Source organism: Trachymyrmex septentrionalis, unplaced genomic scaffold, assembly GCF_001594115.1.
Source record: "Trachymyrmex septentrionalis isolate Tsep2-gDNA-1 unplaced genomic scaffold, Tsep1.0 scaffold8, whole genome shotgun sequence".
Classification (NCBI taxonomy): Eukaryota; Metazoa; Arthropoda; class Insecta; order Hymenoptera; family Formicidae; genus Trachymyrmex; species Trachymyrmex septentrionalis.
In genome coordinates, this window is record NW_017305987.1 from 2458680 (window position 1) to 2476901 (window position 18222).

The 18222-nt window shown below is 32.9% G+C and overlaps 1 protein-coding gene across 2 annotated transcripts in view; it reads left to right on the top strand.

The window, feature by feature from the left end:
- Window positions 1–4200: 4200 nt before the first annotated feature.
- LOC108754525 (protein split ends) overlaps window positions 4201–18222 on the top strand; it is a 19269-nt gene continuing 5247 nt past the window's right edge. Inside the window, exons 1-6 of one of the 2 annotated variants that reach the window (XM_018496908.1) lie at window positions 4201–4413; window positions 13597–13732; window positions 14334–14508; window positions 14790–15079; window positions 15147–15327; window positions 16926–17876. In XM_018496908.1, coding sequence (XP_018352410.1) covers window positions 4407–4413; window positions 13597–13732; window positions 14334–14508; window positions 14790–15079; window positions 15147–15327; window positions 16926–17876 — 1740 coding nt within the window. In that variant the 5' untranslated portion in view covers window positions 4201–4406. The remainder of the gene's footprint in view (window positions 4414–13596; window positions 13733–14333; window positions 14509–14789; window positions 15080–15146; window positions 15328–16925; window positions 17877–18222) is intronic. The other variant, XM_018496909.1, reaches the window with a different exon arrangement.

The following is an 18222-nucleotide window of genomic DNA, read 5'->3' on the forward strand; positions in this document are numbered from 1 at the left end:
GAGAGGGTCGCCGGTCGCGAGCCGTCGATCGGTCGGCTAATAATCCTTATTAGCGAGCTCCGGATTGTGACGGCGATGCGTAGAAAGATTATGGGTGGGAAGATAATTCACGGTCAGCTAAATCGATCGAAAGCGAAGAACTTCGTATTAATTGTAGGAAAAATTAAATCCCGATGAAATGAGTTTTTCACATATAATTAGAGTCCGACCGACACCATATTTTCACCTCCGGCCGAAAACGAATACTCGGTTCAATTTCGTTCAATTTCGGCCGAAATGGAAACTGAAACTTAAGTAAGTCTTACTACAAAAAAAAGATAGAGAGAGAGAGAGAGAGAGAGAGAGAGAGAGAGAGAGAGAGAGAGAGAGAGAGAAGCTAATAGTCACATTTTTTTCGGCCGAAGTCGAAATCGACATTTTCAAATTAATTTTACAGAAACTGAAATTAATTTCAGAAATCATGACAAATTTATGCACTCTTTAAAAAACAAGTTTTTATTAAAATATCTAACTATAATAATATACAAATATTGCATCCTCAAATTTTTAAAGAAATCAGATCACAGTTATTATCATATCAAAGTTTGTACTCAAATTGTCTAAAGATTAATCAATGAATCAATAATTAAAATCAAACAGTTGTTTTTTGAATGCTCACCGGCGCATTGCAATTTGTATAATTTTAGTTTACCCACCGAAATTTTCTCTTAATTTCGACCGAAACCAAAATCGAAATTTCGGTCGGACTCTACATATAATATAGCTTATAATGTGGTGAATCTTGTAGATAGAAGATATCATAGAGGTTCAATAATGTATTAGTATAATATTTTAGTTTTTATATAATATTTCTGTTTTTATGTTATATTTCAGTATTTGATGTATCAAAGATATCAAACTTGAGTTCACATGCACTTTTAGTACGTCATATAGCTCAACTATCCATTATTAAGTCTTAGTACAGTAGAAATTTCTCAGGGATGTTTTAAAGACAACCAGAAAACATCCTAAGTATGCTGTATGGTTTGCGTCTTGTAGAGCGTTAAACCTATGAGTTTTTGGGATTAAAGTCTCAGAATGCCACAGCTCTCAGAGGAATGAAGAAGTTAGGTAATTTAAGCAGCGCATCTATGTCATGGTGCGGCTTTATAAATAATTAGCGCAAATGTAGGTGACTTGGAATGATAGATAACAACTATCGTTAACAATACACGCACTTGGCGCGCAAGGCTACCTTCTTAATAAGATATCATTAATAATATAATTATTTGTTATCGATAAAGTCGATAGTAGATACTATTAATATATAGTATTTCGTTGATGTATTTGTGCATAGTTTATGATATCTTTTGTTCACGACATCATAATAGCTACATCCTATATTAAAACTCATCTCAACACGGGAAAAAAGATTTCTTTGGATTTAATAAATTTTATTGTATTCTAATAAATTTGTTATTTGGAATGGTCCAAACAAATGTTTGAGTCAATAAGTACGATTGTTCGAATTTGAAACAATGTATATCTTTGTCTTAAATACATTATTTGTTTGAACAGACGTCTTTGGCATTCGCGTGATCAAACTGTACGGCATAAACATAATTGATATATCATAGCACATAATTTAATCTTATTATTAGACTATAAACTATTGTTTTCATAATTTCGAAATAATTTCCAAAAAAACATAATGGTTCTTCTAAGAAAGCAATTATTTGCATGGAACATTCTCTATCAATATATTTTGCCATTTTCAAATAAATAAGTTTCAAACAAGTTTTGTTCATATTCATTGTAACCAAATAATATATTATTTGATTGAAAGATATCACTTCAAGTAATAATATTATTTCTGTCAAACAATAAAGTTTCTTCGAATGAAACAATAAAATTTTTATTCAAACAAATAATATTTCGTTCAAGCATATGTTGTTTCAATGAAACAAATTTTAGTCAAATAAATAGGAATACTAAGTCCAAAGAAATTTTTTTTTTTGAACGGGATCTCTCTAATTTTCTCATATAATTAGTGCAGGATCGTTTCGTAAAATATTCGCTAATATATATATTCAGCAAAATGCCAGTCAAAAAATAATAGAATTTCAACAGAATATTGATAGCAGATCGACTACATAATGAAACACATCGACTAAACAATTAAGAAAAGAGATTCTGTGAGAGAAAGGTCAGATTTTTGATGTCAGATTATATCACTGATGTCGATCTGCCGCAATATTTTGTTTGAATCGACAAGCATATACTGCTAATATTTTGCTTGCTCAGCATTACACATAATATCTATGAAAATTGAAACACTAATGAATGACAATTTTTAACTTAATATGATAAGTCTGTGGATACGTATTTGCGTGCGCATCTGATATTCTTAGCGCTAAACGCGAGCATATTCAATTTTCTAATTCAATTATCAGTTCGGTGATGTAATAGTTGCTTTGCAACACTGTGGTTGACATAATTTCACTTGTTCTTTTTTTTTAAACTTCGGAGCTACTGACGTAATGCTACATTCAGTCACAAGCTAAAGCTGATAAGAATTCCGCTGTGTAACTAACAGAGTTTATTATTTTCTGTTGGTATCTATTATTATATCTATTATTAGTATTATTTATCTATTTTTTTCTTGATATCTTGTACTATTCTGCCTTTAGAAACGTCTGTCTCCGTTTCGTGATAGTTTTATTATTTTATTCTCTTTTATTCTAATTTATCTTTTACTATAAAATTTTTTTTATTTTGAAATACTTATTATTATTATAACTTATTAATTATTTATTCTCCTTTATTCTAGTTTTCTAATTCAATTCTTTTGGTAAAAGCCTGTAAAAGCCTTCAGAAGTCGCTGTAACTGGGTAATAGTTCCGTTCGTCGCAGCTGCACTCTCTACGTTATACTTTTTTAAAATAAAATTGGACTAGATTCTTAAAATAAAATATAATTGAATGTTGAAGAGAAGAAGAATGGAGACAAAAAGTACGAAAAGTTCAGCTAGAAAGAATTGAAACGTAAAATCTGTATCAAACTGGAATTAAGATTGAGATTGAGATTGAAATTAATTCATTAGAAGAAAGAAAACCAATAATTAAGTTTAATGAAAATTTGAACAAATTCAAAGCACATTCAAACTTTGCTTTGATTAATCAAATTCAATCTCAATTTCTAGAGCAGAATATCGTAAAGACCCTATCAGATTAAAAATTAAGATTGAAATTGAATTGGGATTTAACCAATCAAAAGAAAGATAACCGATATTAAGTTTAGTAAACTTTATTTGGTTTAATCTAATTTCAATCTCAATGTCTAGTCTGAGGGTTAATCGATCATTACTTGTTTTTTATAGCTGAACTAGTATATGTACACTTTTGAAACTTAAAGTGAAATAAATATATGTTCGATATATTTGATGAAAGCGAAAGAAAGAGAGTTCTAATATGTAGGAATAAAAACAGACCTCACCTAATTTTTTTCTCTAAGATGAAAAGTAAAAATTTGTTGTATATAATATGTGTGAAAATCTGTACAACACCCCTGATAAAAAATTTTCTCATAATTTTTATACGAATTGGAACATTTTTCAGAAATATTTGGAAAGTTTACATCTTCTTTCAGAATTTTTCATACAAGTGAATTCTAAAATATTATAAATATTCTAAAATTTCTCATCCCATAATTTTTAAAAAGTATTCTTAAATTTTTTAGATTTTATAACGTTTCATTAGAAATTATACTTACAAAAAGTCTTCAAAATCTTACGTTATTTCATAATTAACATACAATATATGAAAAATTCTGCGAAAAGATGTAGATTTTTGAGAAATGTTCCAATTCGTATAAAACAATGTGAGAAAGTAATAAATAAAAAGTATAAAATTATAGAAAAATTCTGAAAAATTCTGAAAAAAATTTTCATCATAAAAAAAATTTCACTTTATACGTTTTCGTGCTAGAAAAAAAGATTACGTGATCGATACCCTGAGCTTTACTGTACGTGCGGTCGGCATTTAAATCAACTCCGGATGCTCCAGATAATGCTCTTCGAACAGCTGCAATCCCGTAGTCGATAAAGTGGAGCGCTCTCCGCAGCTGCAGACTGACGTGTGGTTGCGGCGTGGGGCGGGGGGGATGGAGGAGGGGTGGGCGCGGAGTGGGGGATCGCAGTATCTCGTGGAGTGGCTGATTCGCTACGAAGTACGACTTGCCGCTCTCTTAACTGCTCTGCTCTTCACTCGTGTTGTGGCGCCGACGAGGTGCACGCGGACTGTTCCTGTTCCATCGGTGAGTGCCGGCAGGTGGTGGGCGTGTACGGGAACGTTTCGGTCTCCCGGTCCAGGCGCGAAGGAAGAAGAAGAATAAACTCTCGAGTTGTCTCACTGCCTCGAGCACCAGTCATGGGCGGTAAGTCCGAGACAAAGTTTTGCCGGTCCCGAATGATCGCCACGCGGCCCGACTTGGGCTCGCCGGCCGATAACGTCGTTCCGTCGGTCTTGACCCGATGACCTTCGTTTCCACAAGCGCGTCTCAATCTCAATCTCTCTCTCTCTCTCTCTTCTCGTGACGCGACCGGATCATGGACCGGGACGAATCCATCGTGATCGAAACTCAGAATCGTTCAATACACGTGCGAGACAGACGTGTATCGGAGAGGTGAACGGAGCTAGCCGGTACCGGATTGTTTTCGTTTTTTTCCCTCCGGACGAGGAGTTCGGCTCCGGAAGCCACAACCACGCTAGAAAGTTGAATCTGCGACGACAATTCGAGAGTTAAGAAAGTTAATGAGTTTTTCGAGCCCGCAGGGCCATCGGTCCATGCAATTTCGAACGTCGAAGCTGTTCACTTTTCATTTCCCGCTCGCCCCGATTCCACCGTGAACTTCTTCACTAATCGCAAGCATGAACTTTCTCACGAATCGACTACGTGATCGATTGAGGAATAATCGCGCGGAGCTTCGAGTTTAAATTTAAAATCTTTCTTAGGGGAGAATTTCACGGGGAAGGGAGGAGAGAGAGGAGAGAGAGAGAAGAGAGAAAGAGAGAGAGAGAGAGAGGAGACGAGAGAGAGAGAACGATCGTGTAACTTTTTAGAAATTGGAGCGAAAATGTGGAAGGTGAAAATTTCTATCACTGTTTTCAATAATAAAAATTATCACTTTTCATGGTTTCTTAAGGAAAAATTACACGATAATAATAATAATAATAATAATATTATATGATGATTATTATAATAAAAATAATAATAATATAATAATAAGATTATATGATAATGACGATGACGATGATGATAACGATTTTATTAACATGCAATGTAAAGTAAAAATTGATCGCTTCTGAGGTGAAAATTCTAAACACCTATCTTTAAATTTAGAATGAGACAAGCGTTATACTCCAAAAAGCAAAAAGGAAAGTGTTTACTAAACTGTAGAAATCGGCACTAACAATAAGTCTAGAAAGAAACGGAGACAGAATTCCTTAGAGTGTGAAATGTAACACATCGTATTAAATTAGATAAATTATTAGATGTATCTCATATTCATATATAAATTTTAAATATAAGTCATATATAAATTTCTCGTGCTCTTCGTACAGAGTCTTCGAAGTAACGTCTGCAAATAACATGAGTAATTATCATCTGATCTAAAAAAACCAATCCCTACCAATTCTCCTAAGAGATCAGCACCTTCACATAGGCTATCACGCTAATTGATCGCATAATTGATGAGTAAAAAGGCGAGGCTCGCGAAGAAGCTCTAACTATGTGTTCCACACTTTTCTTTCTCTTTTTCCTCTCTCTCTCTCTCTCTCTCTCTCTCTCTCTCTCTCTCTGGACGCTGCATTCCTCGTGCACACGAGAAACAAGATAACAAGATAAGTCAGCGTCGCCATCGGGATATCTCTGAAGTCTGATGTTTATTCCTGGCCGACTCTCCGAGAGGGAGAGAAACTCGGCGGCGCCTTGCCAAGCCGCTCTCCCTTATTTTTATTCTTCCGCGGAATCGCCCGCGTACTTTCGGCGAGATTTTTGTCGCCTCGTGCCGTCCTCAACTTCTCACTCGCCCGATTGTTCGCGCAGGTGTGTCCGGATGCGCGCCAGAAAGAATCAAAGCGGATACTCGTGACATCGCCGACATGTATATTTAGGATATGTCGCGGGTTTTTTTTCTGACACGCAGTTTCTTCAGTATTTCACTTCCACGGAAAGGACAATCTTGCTATAAATATCTAAAAATTTAACTAGATACAGATCTAAGAATAATAAGTTATTAAAATAATTAGACTGTTGTTGTTAGATTATTGTATAATTATTAGATTATTAAAATAAATTATGTAAAATGCTCAAATTGGTTGTTAAAATGTCAAAATTATTAACAACATTGCTTATTACATTTGAGATTTCTATATACATATTACAATTGCTTTAATAATCTAACAAAATTATTTTTATACATATATATATATATGTGTAGCTAAATTTTTAGATATTTCAATAAAATCGTTCTTTCCGTGTCGGATTCTATCTTCGCGCGTCCCACATATGTAGAAAAACTCGTGGCACGTACAGAACATGAGATTCTTTCGTTAAAAACTGTATCACATTAGAGATCGTAATTCACAGGTATCGTCGAACGACTTTTTGCGACGTAAACACATGCTAGTAAAAACTATTCGTTGACAACCGATACTCGGAAAATCCACACGTTAATTAAAAATTATCTGACTCCTGTGAATTACCTTAGTTTTTACCGGCATTATTTGCAGGAGTTCAAATCTTCATGTTTTAATTAAGAGAAGAAAGATATCAAATATAAAATTATCGATGTATTTATATTCTGCAATAAGGGAAATTAGTCAATCTGTATGAGTAAAGTTATATTTTTATATTGTAAATTAAAGTCTGCTTGATCTGGTTTCTTTTCTCTTATCATTCCGAACAAAATCGATTAAGATTAAAATTATCTTACTGGAAAAAAAGTTTACATTAATTGTAATTCTGGTTGAAAATGAACAAATCAAAATTTTCTTAAATCTATTATATGTAATTATCTCAAATAGAATTCTTACAATTCTATTTCAGATAATTAGAATTCTGACTGATATGATCAGAATTTTCTAGTTTGTTTATTTTCAATTATGAAATGGTTTCTCGGTGCTTATTAGTTAAATTCTAATCTCACAATTCTTGGTTTCCAATACATAGACCCGGTTCCACCAATGTAACTGCGTTAACTTCAATTTCGGTTCAATTTTATCTTTATATTAAATTACATGATAAAGAGTAAATTTCTAATTCTAAGAATTAGGAAAAGATAAAGTTAAACTGAGGTTAAAGATACTCTGGTGGAACTCATTGGTGAAACCGGGCCAGTGTAGATTTAATGACCGATCGTTTAGGTAATCTCATGCCAAAACTTTTCGATTTTATTTCATGGAAGATACGAGTCTTGATTGTTCTCACTGTGAGACTAATGAAACTGATGAATACGTCGCACCGGTCTCGAGTGACCTGCGATGGCGTATTATTGTAATTGCGGTGCATGTAATTGAGAGTTATACGATAAGAGAATGACGCTTATATATCGATTGTTATCGGCTATACCGAGAAATATTTATTTTCCACATAAAATCTAGATTATTAACATCTAGGAATATTATATATCTACGATAAATCATCAAACAATTATCATAATACCGAATGTAAATAATTAAAACATATTTACAGAATAATATCCGATGCAAGAAATAATTCGAAACAAAATAGTCCAATAATTATTTTCTTTACTTATTTTGATGTTTCTAAGATTATTAATTTTATCTAGAATATAATCATAGAGCTCTACTTAAAATCATATATTGTCTAAAAGGAGTTTTACTTTGATTAATTGTTGAAAAGTTATTTTAAATAACTGGATATCGATTTAGATGAGAATTTTTCCTATTTTAAAATTAGACAGAAGAATTTTATTCTAACACAGAGTTTTTGTTTACCATACGATTTCTTTCCAATTTGATTTTACTTTATTTATCATTGATTGAGTTTCATCTTTTTTATCTTAATTTCTTAATATTTGTAAATCGTCTTCTTTGAAAACCATAAATAAGAACAAGAAACTTTATTACTTTCAGCATTGCAAGCCAAGAGGGGGACTTGATTAACACTTCATAAGCAAGAAAGTGCAAATAATTATTTTTAAATAATTATATGCACTACAAATAAATAATATATTTAAAGGAAAAATGACGTGCGAAATCGTGCAAGTCAACTAATTGTCAAGTTCATTGGACCTTTATCGACAACCGACGATACTATTTTTATGTGATCTCAATCTTGACCTCGTCTGCTTCGAATTCGAGCTCCCAGCACTAGTTTGGGGCACGTGTTTTCTTCGTAGTGCTCTCGTCGTAAAAATAGACAATGCACGCAAGAAAGTAGCGATTAGCATCTAAATTAAAATAAAAAAGAGAATACATGATTAGCATTCAAATTGAAGACAGGAAGAGTACTCGATCAGATTAAACAGGCTTCTAATTTACCATGTAAAAATGTTATTTCAGTTATTGGTTTTATTATAAATTATTATTCATTTTTTCCTTATTGTAGAATATAAATACATGGATAATTTTGGATTTGCTTTTTTGTCTCTCAAACGTGAAGCTTTAATTTCCTGTAGGAATACTGGAAAAATTAAGAATGTTTAATTTCAGATTATCAATCAAGATTAAAACTTGTATCCTCGTTGATTGTATCGACGACGAGTGTCGATTATCGATGATTGCTTTTTGCTAGCACGTGTGTTGCAGAAAGTAGCTCGAGGATATCCATATTATCCACGTTGATTTGCGATCGCGAATCTTATAAGGAAGTAGCCAGGTTTTGACGCTCAAGTGCTTGACCTAACGCAAGACGTATGAATGCATTTCGCCGCGAATGCGAGCTATTATAAGAGCTGGAAGAGCGGCTTGTATAAATATAAACCTATGCCGGCAGTCTGCCTCCTCTCGGGTTTCGAGTATTCTCGCACCATAATGTTATACGTGGAAGACCTCACCTCCGCGTCTCTCAAAGGGAAGATCAACCCTCGCGACAGTAAATTTAGTGCGGGTGCACTAAAATATTTTTTTCGTCTCGCATCTCTCTTGTAATTTATACGCGAAAAATAGCTTCGTGTCTGAATTGTCCTATTTCAACATTAGTTCGCTGGAAGATTAATTCTTTCACTTTAAAATTAGACAGAAGAATTCCAGTGCAGTGCAGAGTTTCTGATTTCTTTTCATCTCGATTTTATTTAATTTTCTATCGATCGTAAGTCCTATTTCTTTATTTTAATCTCGATTATTTTTATAAGTAGTACACAGGATAGAACGGTTTTGCTGAAGTATCTAGAAATTTAGCTACATATATATAGGTCTGAAAATAATTTTATTAAACTGAAAATAATTATGTAGAACACCTAAATTGGTTGCTGGAGTATCAAAATTTTTTGTAGCTTTTTATGCTTGGGTAATTAATTTATAATGGTCCAAAAGAATTATTTTCAGACCTGTATTAAGCTAAATTTTTATTTCAAGTAAAATTGTTCTTTCTGTATACTTTCGTTAAAATATTCTTCTCTTTTTTCAGATCTTTTATATTGTATAAAATAGCTTCTTGTTCTACGTTACATTTTACGTATTTTACGTTACTTCGTCCAAGAGCGAAAGTTAATTTTTGTCAGATGGGAGACGAGTAGGCGGAGGAAGTATATCGTGCGATCAATCAAATTAGGCGTGACGGAAATGAAAACATATTGAGAACATAAGAGCGAATAATGAGAGGGAGAACACACGTCGCGTTTTGACGTGACTCCGAATGCTCGATCTTGAGAACACCGGTAGCCAGAAATCTGATCCTCCTCGAGTCCTGGTCTTCTCCTTCCTCCACTTCTTTCACCTCCTTCCACTGTCCGTTGCATTGTCCGTCAGCGACGTTTATCTGGATTCTAACGCGTTCGCCTACGCATATTTTGCCATAACGACATTCGGATGACGTTGTAACGCACAATCTTATTACGAATTTCAAATCAGGGCCCATTATGGAACTGTTTGGAATAAATTTCGATCGGAAATTATTCGGAAAAATATGATAGATATCTAAAGATTAATCATTTTGATCAGAAATCCATTCAAAATAGTTTCATATATACTAGGAACTGATTGAAGAATGTTGCTTGCTGATCCTCGATAACTTTTCTTTTATAATATTATTCACATAAAAGAAATTTTTCTGTACCGCGTAGTTTTGATCATTGAATCAATGGTGTGATCGATGTCTTCAATCACGTGTACATATGATGACATTCTTCCTCGTTCACGAGGTTATCGTGTGTCTCGGGACGTATTTGGCAAGTCCCTAATTCTGCGCCAGTGTTAACAGCATCAAGTAGATTTTGATTTGAGAAATCATCACGGACGGAACGCGATTGAAAATGTGGAACTTTGTTCACAAAAAAAAACGATTATGTTGCAATACTTAAAAATTTAGTTAAATTTGATAATTTATTGAATCTCCAAAATAATTATGTAGGACGTTTGGACACAACGAGCATACGAAAAGAACGGATTTGCTGAAGTGTCTAAAAATTTAGCTGGATACAGATCTAAAAATAATTTTGTTGAACTATCAAAATAATTATAAGACATTCAAATTGTTAGAATGTTAAAACTTTTTACAGCATCGTTTTTCTCATGCTTGAGATTCCTAAGTAATTATTTTGACGGTCTAACAAAATTGTTCTCAAATTTGTATATATCTAGCTGAATTTTTAAATGTTTCAGTAAAATTATTCTTTCCAATGCAAAACATTGTAATTACCAGCTTGAATCCTACATAATTATTTTAATAATTTAACAAAATTATTTTCAGATCTCTATATAGCTGTATAAATTTTTTAATTTCTTAGATTTACCAATAATAATAATAACTTTAGTAAAATATCATGCAGCACTTTTCGTGCTGCTTGATATTTTCATTAAGATAAAATGAATCTCGCATTTATGTCATAGAAATTTCTTTCAAAATATTTTCTTTATCCGGAACACTTTTATATATTACGTCTCTTAATACTTCATTTTACGTCATAAGTATCTAATTATCAGTTGCCTTGATATCTTAAATAGCAAATATTGTCCACATTTCTAGCGATCTTTTCCCGATAAATGAACCTTGAACCGACAACAAGTCGTTATTGCATAGCTTGCGCCATTTTTTCATCTTGTTTATTATTGTTTTTATCGATGCGTAAGAAAATCAACTGCGTTAAATTTAGCACATTTGAAGAGCATAATTATACATACAATTATTATATACGATTTCGAAGGGGAATGTTCTAACTATTTTTCCTCATACCCCATCCGATTTAAATACGATATGCGATACATTGAAGGATCATGGCGCAAAGTTCTAAAAACCAAGCTGCAAGTGTCTCGCAGTTTTGCAAAAGACGATTGCGGGAATCGTCGAGTTTCGTCGTAAATTCACCTAAGAATAGGTGACGTGTTTTATCCAGGGGGGAAATAGAACGCGGCCAAAACTCACTGGTCTGCTTACGCACGGAGGATAGTACGATATCACGCAAAGTAGAAATAGGATACGTTATAAATAAATACGCGATGAATTTTGCGCCTGCGAAAAACATGAGATACGCCTCTGCGATATTCGTTCTGCCAAATTTTTACTGCGTATAAAAATTTTTGCACGTGTCCGCATTTTGCGACTTAAATGCCATTTCGTTATCGTGCATTTCACGTGCACGTCGATTTGCATGATAATGCGTGAAAACCATTGCATTTGCATTTGTTTAAATGAGTTATTTAGTCTCATTTTGTTACGTAAAATCACACACATTTGTAACAATTTATTTAATCTTTTTACAATAAAATATTCATAGTAATATGAAAATTTAATTGTTAATTATGGACGACTCTATTACAGCAACAAGTTTTGTGTTAAGAATTCAACAGTCTTTTAGCCTTCTCCCTTCCAGTGTAAAGATTTATTTTGAAATTATATAGAAAGGGATCTTCTCATTTTATACAATTTGTCTATTGGAAATATAATTTATTAGCCATCATTGAGAGTTTTCTTCTCAGAATATGCGATGTGTCTATGCTGTAAAACGCAGTCATGAATATAAATAATTGCAATTATAAAGTTTCTTGTGTCGAGTTAGGAGGAAGTGAGACCAATGCGAGAGAGCTCTAATTATATATCCGGAGTTGGAAGACTGCCAACGTCACCTTCGTTTTCGGCTTTTCCTTTCGTCTAGCTTGCATTCTTCTGCGTTCTCTCGCGGTAGGATGCATCGGGGATGCATTGGATTTTTGTATCGTGAAGAACAGGCACTGATATATTATTCTAAGCACCAATACCGAGAGCAGCTTTTCGAGAATCGTATTCATCAAGAATTTGATAAGAAATATAAATATTTGGCCTTATAGCCTTTGTCTAACTCATAAAAACTCGCAAAACACAGTTCATTTTTTATTTGTTATACAAATAGCAAAATAGAAAAGGGTATATAGACATCAAGCGCAAAAATTAGTGTGTATATTAATAAATAATAAAAAAAAAAAAAAATAGTAAAAGTTTAATGAAAATGAAAAATTACATATTTTGGCTCAATTTCAGACATCTTCAGATCATAAAATATAATTACAGTGATTTTACAATCTGAAGGTGGCTTAAAATTTAGTCGAAATATGTAATTTTTCATTTTCATTTAAACTCTCGCTTTATTTTATTAATATACGCACTAATTTCTGCGCCTAATTTCTATATGTCTTTTTCTATTTTGCTATTTAAATTATAAAAAATCTTTATTATTGTTATGAAAATAATAGACATTTCTCAAATCACCTTACAACTCCTTTTGTACATAGCAGTATAATATATGTAGTTTTTTTTCATGAATTTGAGGTAGATGACTGTAAAAGTGCACGTCTGTAAAATGCGTACTGATTGTACGATAACATTTGAACTTAGCTGAGTTCGTTGGCATAATTTTACCGCCTATCTTTAATTGTGCTTACGTAAGATTGTAGATTAATTTGAAAATCAATGTTAATCGTGAAATTATCTTGCCACATCGCTTATCGATGCGCGAAATCACAATTGGTTTCGCACATTTCTCGTGTTGTCTGGAATTGAATCGAAGGACATTACAAAAACATATTTACATACAAAATCCATGCTATTTATTTTGCAAGTGTTTTAAATAATCTTTAGACCATTATGATCTACAATAGGAGAAATATTGTGTAGTAAGTTTGTAAGAAATTGATATACAAAAATAATTTGCAAAAAAATATCTGTATTGACACACGGAAAGAACGATTTTGCTGAAATATTTAAATAAAATTTTCTCGAGTTGGCCTTGAATGACATTCCCATATCCTACCATGCGCGCATGTTCTGGACACATTCACTGGATGTAGATTTAAACGTCAGCTTCGCCGTAGTCACCAAGTCTAAAATAGATTTGGCCCGGGTGCATCTAATAGAAGCGAATGCCCCATCAAGCGTTTTATCGTGTCTTTCTTCATCTTTCAGGATATGCGTGGGTTACACTGGCTACGAACGATGCCTATTCTCTGGGAGCCCTGGTCCTGGCGCATTCCTTACGCCGGGTCGGCACTAAGCACGAATTGGCCTGTCTTGTCACTCCCGGAGTTACGGCGACCATGAGGTATCGTCGTTCTCCAAGTTCAATACAGCGATTACCGGATGGCAACACGCAGATTAGCTGCCAAGTCAATGTCGTGGAAATTGAAACAAACTTCTCATATTTGTAACATTTGTACTTATTCGACATTCGATTGTTATTACAGTAAAAAGTTAAACATTTTTTTATAAAAATAATTTAAGTCAATTTTATAAGAATTATTTAAGTTTAATGAGAGAAATTTATAGTTTTTGTTTATTTATTTAATTTTATTATAATAAATGTCTATTTATTTATAATGATTTATTTAATAAAATTCATAAAATGTATATTAGTTTCATGAGATCAGAATTGCGTGTATTATGGTATATCAACAAGAATGTGTTATTCCTCCAAACTTTTCAATTTTTAAGCATGTTTTATTATATTAAACGTTTATTATTAGTAACGTTTTATTATATTAAATTTTTGATTAATCTCTTAATCAAAGAGCTCATTAATATTTTGTTGTGTAGCTCAAGGTATTAATAACAGCAGTCAACATTCTTATAAAATGTTTCAATTATATAATGATAATTAACCAGATTCTAATTGCAACGTGTAATTAGCGTCTTGTTTGCGTTAGGGAAAAATTGGCGGCAGTATTTTCCTTGGTACAGGAAGTCAATGTTCTCGATTCGAAAGACGAGGCGAACCTGGCCTTACTGGCTAGACCAGAATTAGGCATTACTTTTACCAAATTACACTGTTGGAGGCTAACTCAGTACGAGAAGTGTGTATTCGTTGATGCAGATACTCTTGTGAGTAACGCGAAATTTTGTTCAATCTATAAAATATTTGATAAGATACATATATTTTTTCATTTTATAGTATTTTTACATCTAAACTAAAGCTAAAGTAGAAATTGGATTTAAAGTTTTTAATTCCACTATTTTATTCTTTGTTATGATATATTTAAATAGTGAGTTATATATTATCTAATAATAATAAGAAAATAAAATACAGTATAAAAGATAAATTAGAATTAAATCTGTTAGAAGAGAAACTATCACATTACTGTAGGTCTATTTAATTTTTTTAGGTTGTACGAAACTGCGATGAGTTATTCGAGCGTGAAGAACTATCAGCCGCGCCCGATGTCGGCTGGCCTGACTGCTTTAATTCCGGAGTATTTGTATTCAGACCGTCTCAACAAACGTTCGCATCAATCACCGCATTTGCCGCTGCTAAGGGCTCGTTTGATGGCGGTGATCAAGGCTTATTGAATATGTACTTTAGCGACTGGGCTAGCAAGGATATCTCCAAGCATCTGCCGTTTATCTACAACATGTGTTCTACCGCGACATACTCTTATCTCCCCGCATTTAAACAGTAAGCGTTTATGCTCTTTCGGCTCGGCTGCAATTAAAAATTTTTTTAATTCTCATTTATATCCTAGATTTGGCGACGACGTGAGAATAATACACTTTATCGGCATAACGAAACCGTGGTTACAGTATTTCGATACCCTGACCGGCACCGTCCAGCCACCACCGGGATCAACACATTTGCAACCGCTGTTGCAATTATGGTGGAATATATTCTGCGAGCGAGTGCATTCCCAACTGTCATCCTCCATGGTAAGTTTAATTATAATCTGTTTTAGTGCAGTATGCATTTAATGTGCTAAAATGACGAATGATAGTTCTAAACTGATACTCGAAGTGCGTAGCTATTTTTCTACTAAAATTTATATTTCTAATAAAGAGAGATCTTTCTTGTTTATATTAATGATATGTAAATAACACAATTTTAATTATTTTATATTTATGCATTTGGCTGCAAAAAATTAATATTGCCGCAATTTTTGTCTTATATTTATGCATTTGTTTTACAAGCAAAGCAGTGAACAATTATATGCAATTATAAATAATACGAGGGTAAGATATTCTTACATACGCGTCTGTACTACTTGTAGTTTTTTTAGATTATTCTGTATCTTAATATTATTATTTGAAATAAGTAGGATTTATCATGTCATACAGTAGATAAAAATTATGATGCAATTTTGAGAGAGTTTTCATCATCACAAATTTTTTAGAATTCTTATTACTGAATATTAGAGTTACATAGAATTACATTCACAGTTTTTTTTTGTAAATGCAGCTATATAAATCTGAGATTTTTTACATTGCTTTTTTAATGATATTTTTTTAATGCTGTATGAAAGCTTGTAAAAAAGTAGCATTTGAGAATATAGCGTTTTTTACTATCTTTATATGATATGAAGTGTAAATTTCTTGGCATTTTAAATATATTTTGAATCCGAGAATCTCTAGAAAGTTTCTTGCTTAATATCATATTTTATCTTACATTATAGGGTTCAAGATATATTTTTTATTTGTCTTTTCTTTGTATATTTTGTATAGTTTATATTAATAGCTGCATTTCAATATAATTTTACATACTTTTATAATATATGCGTAATATAATTTTTTAAATATAATTTTAATACGCAATGAGAAATTATATATGCACTTTTCATTCTATAAAAATTTATCAAACAAATAATGTGGCTATTAATATGATGGATTTTTCCAGTATTAAACCAGTGTCTATTTTTTTTCTTTGATCTCTGTTCTCTCTTAACTCATATACTTATAGTTCATGTAAAAATTTAATTCGGTCGCTATACATAATAGCGTTTAATTGCATTATTCGTAATATCTGTAATGAATGGGCCGAGCATGAATGTTATTCGTGTGGCATTTTGAAGCTACCCAAGCAACACAGTTATATTTAAAATGCGTTTAATAAACGTTATAAATCATGTAATGAATAAACTGGAAAATAAACGCTTAAAATTTGATACATTTTAATAACTATACGTTTAATAAATGTTATAAAAACGTTTGTAACGTCTGTTAAACGTTTTTTACTCATTTAAAATACCGTTTAATAAATGAATATTTAATAACATCTATTTAACATTTTTATGCAGCATAAAAAACGTTTCGGCTAAACTTTTTTTAAACATAAATTATCTGCTTGGGTATTGATATACCACACATTTTATTTTCTTTACGGTGAAATAACATTTTACATTATTGCTATCGTGTAAATGTCAATGTATAATGGAAGACATAACGCTGTAAGAAAAATGGACACTGCCAGACACTTAGTTCAGTACTAACCGATCGAGTGTGCATTTTTCTGTTTTGGCATGATGCTTGCATAGGCCACCAGCACATTGGCTCCAATTTGGCACGCATTTGCTCCCCCATCCTATGTATCCCCTTTCCCTGAGATCTCCGATTACTCCGATGCAACAAATAGCAACAGCTCTCGAGTGCCGGATTTTTCGGAATTTAAAGATCCCTGGGAAGAGTACTCTCCGCGGGACGATCCGTTTCCGACTGATAATAGCGCACTGAATGATAAGAGCGAAAATTGTTACTGCGGAGTTAAAGAAGCGGATGCTGTTCATCAAAGTGACCATAGTGCATCCCAACTCGCACACAATCAGCAATTTTACTACGAGCAACAGCATTCATCTTACACGCCTATTCAAACGTATGATCAATATCAAGAACATACAACTTCTCATTTTGATGAAACTCGTAATCAAGAGCATTCTGTACAGCATCACTGGCAGCAACACAGTGAACATAGACATCACGATGAACAGCATCAACATGAACAGTGGACTGATCAGACACATCATCATGTGCAACATCAGCATCACGAGCATAGGCATAATGAACAGCAGCATTATAACGAACCGAAACAACATAACGAGCATCATCAACAGTTTCATCAACATGATTATTACAGAAACAAAGCGGATGATCATCATCAGAATCAATCTGCCGAAGTGGGGCACGAAAATCACGCGCAACACTACTCTAGTGATAATAGTCATCAAAATGCGGACCATCTGAGTCATACTGCTTCTCATAATGAGTTTCATGCGCAGTATACTAGTAATCAAGATGCCCGGGATAACTTTGCATCTCATTGCTATCGATGTATCGAAAAGAATAGCGAGCAGGCATCGGAAGCTGTGAATAAGCAAACAGACACACGGAGAATCGATTTCCTTCCTCCCTCTCCTGAACCTTGTACAGATCTCCACAATGTAGCCACGCGATCTGACCCGAATGTAACGGAACATCTAGACAATGCAAATGTAAGTAATTGTTCCCATATCCTTTTTTCTTTTCTAAATTCGAGTCGATTATATTATCACTGTACGCTTCCGTACATATTTCTGAAAATATATCTGCTTCATTTTGTTAAAGATTAAAGAATCATGAATGCATTATGATAATTAACTTCTGTAAAATCAATTTTTTTTACAATTACATGGCGCATTGTGTCATCCGTGTATTCATTTATTTTGATAATGCTTGGGACATTACTTGCACTTTTATTGGGAATATTCATATATCATTTAAAATCATTTTATTTGTCATTCATTTTTTATATATACATTTTCATTCCATAGCCGGTTATGAATATATATATATATATAT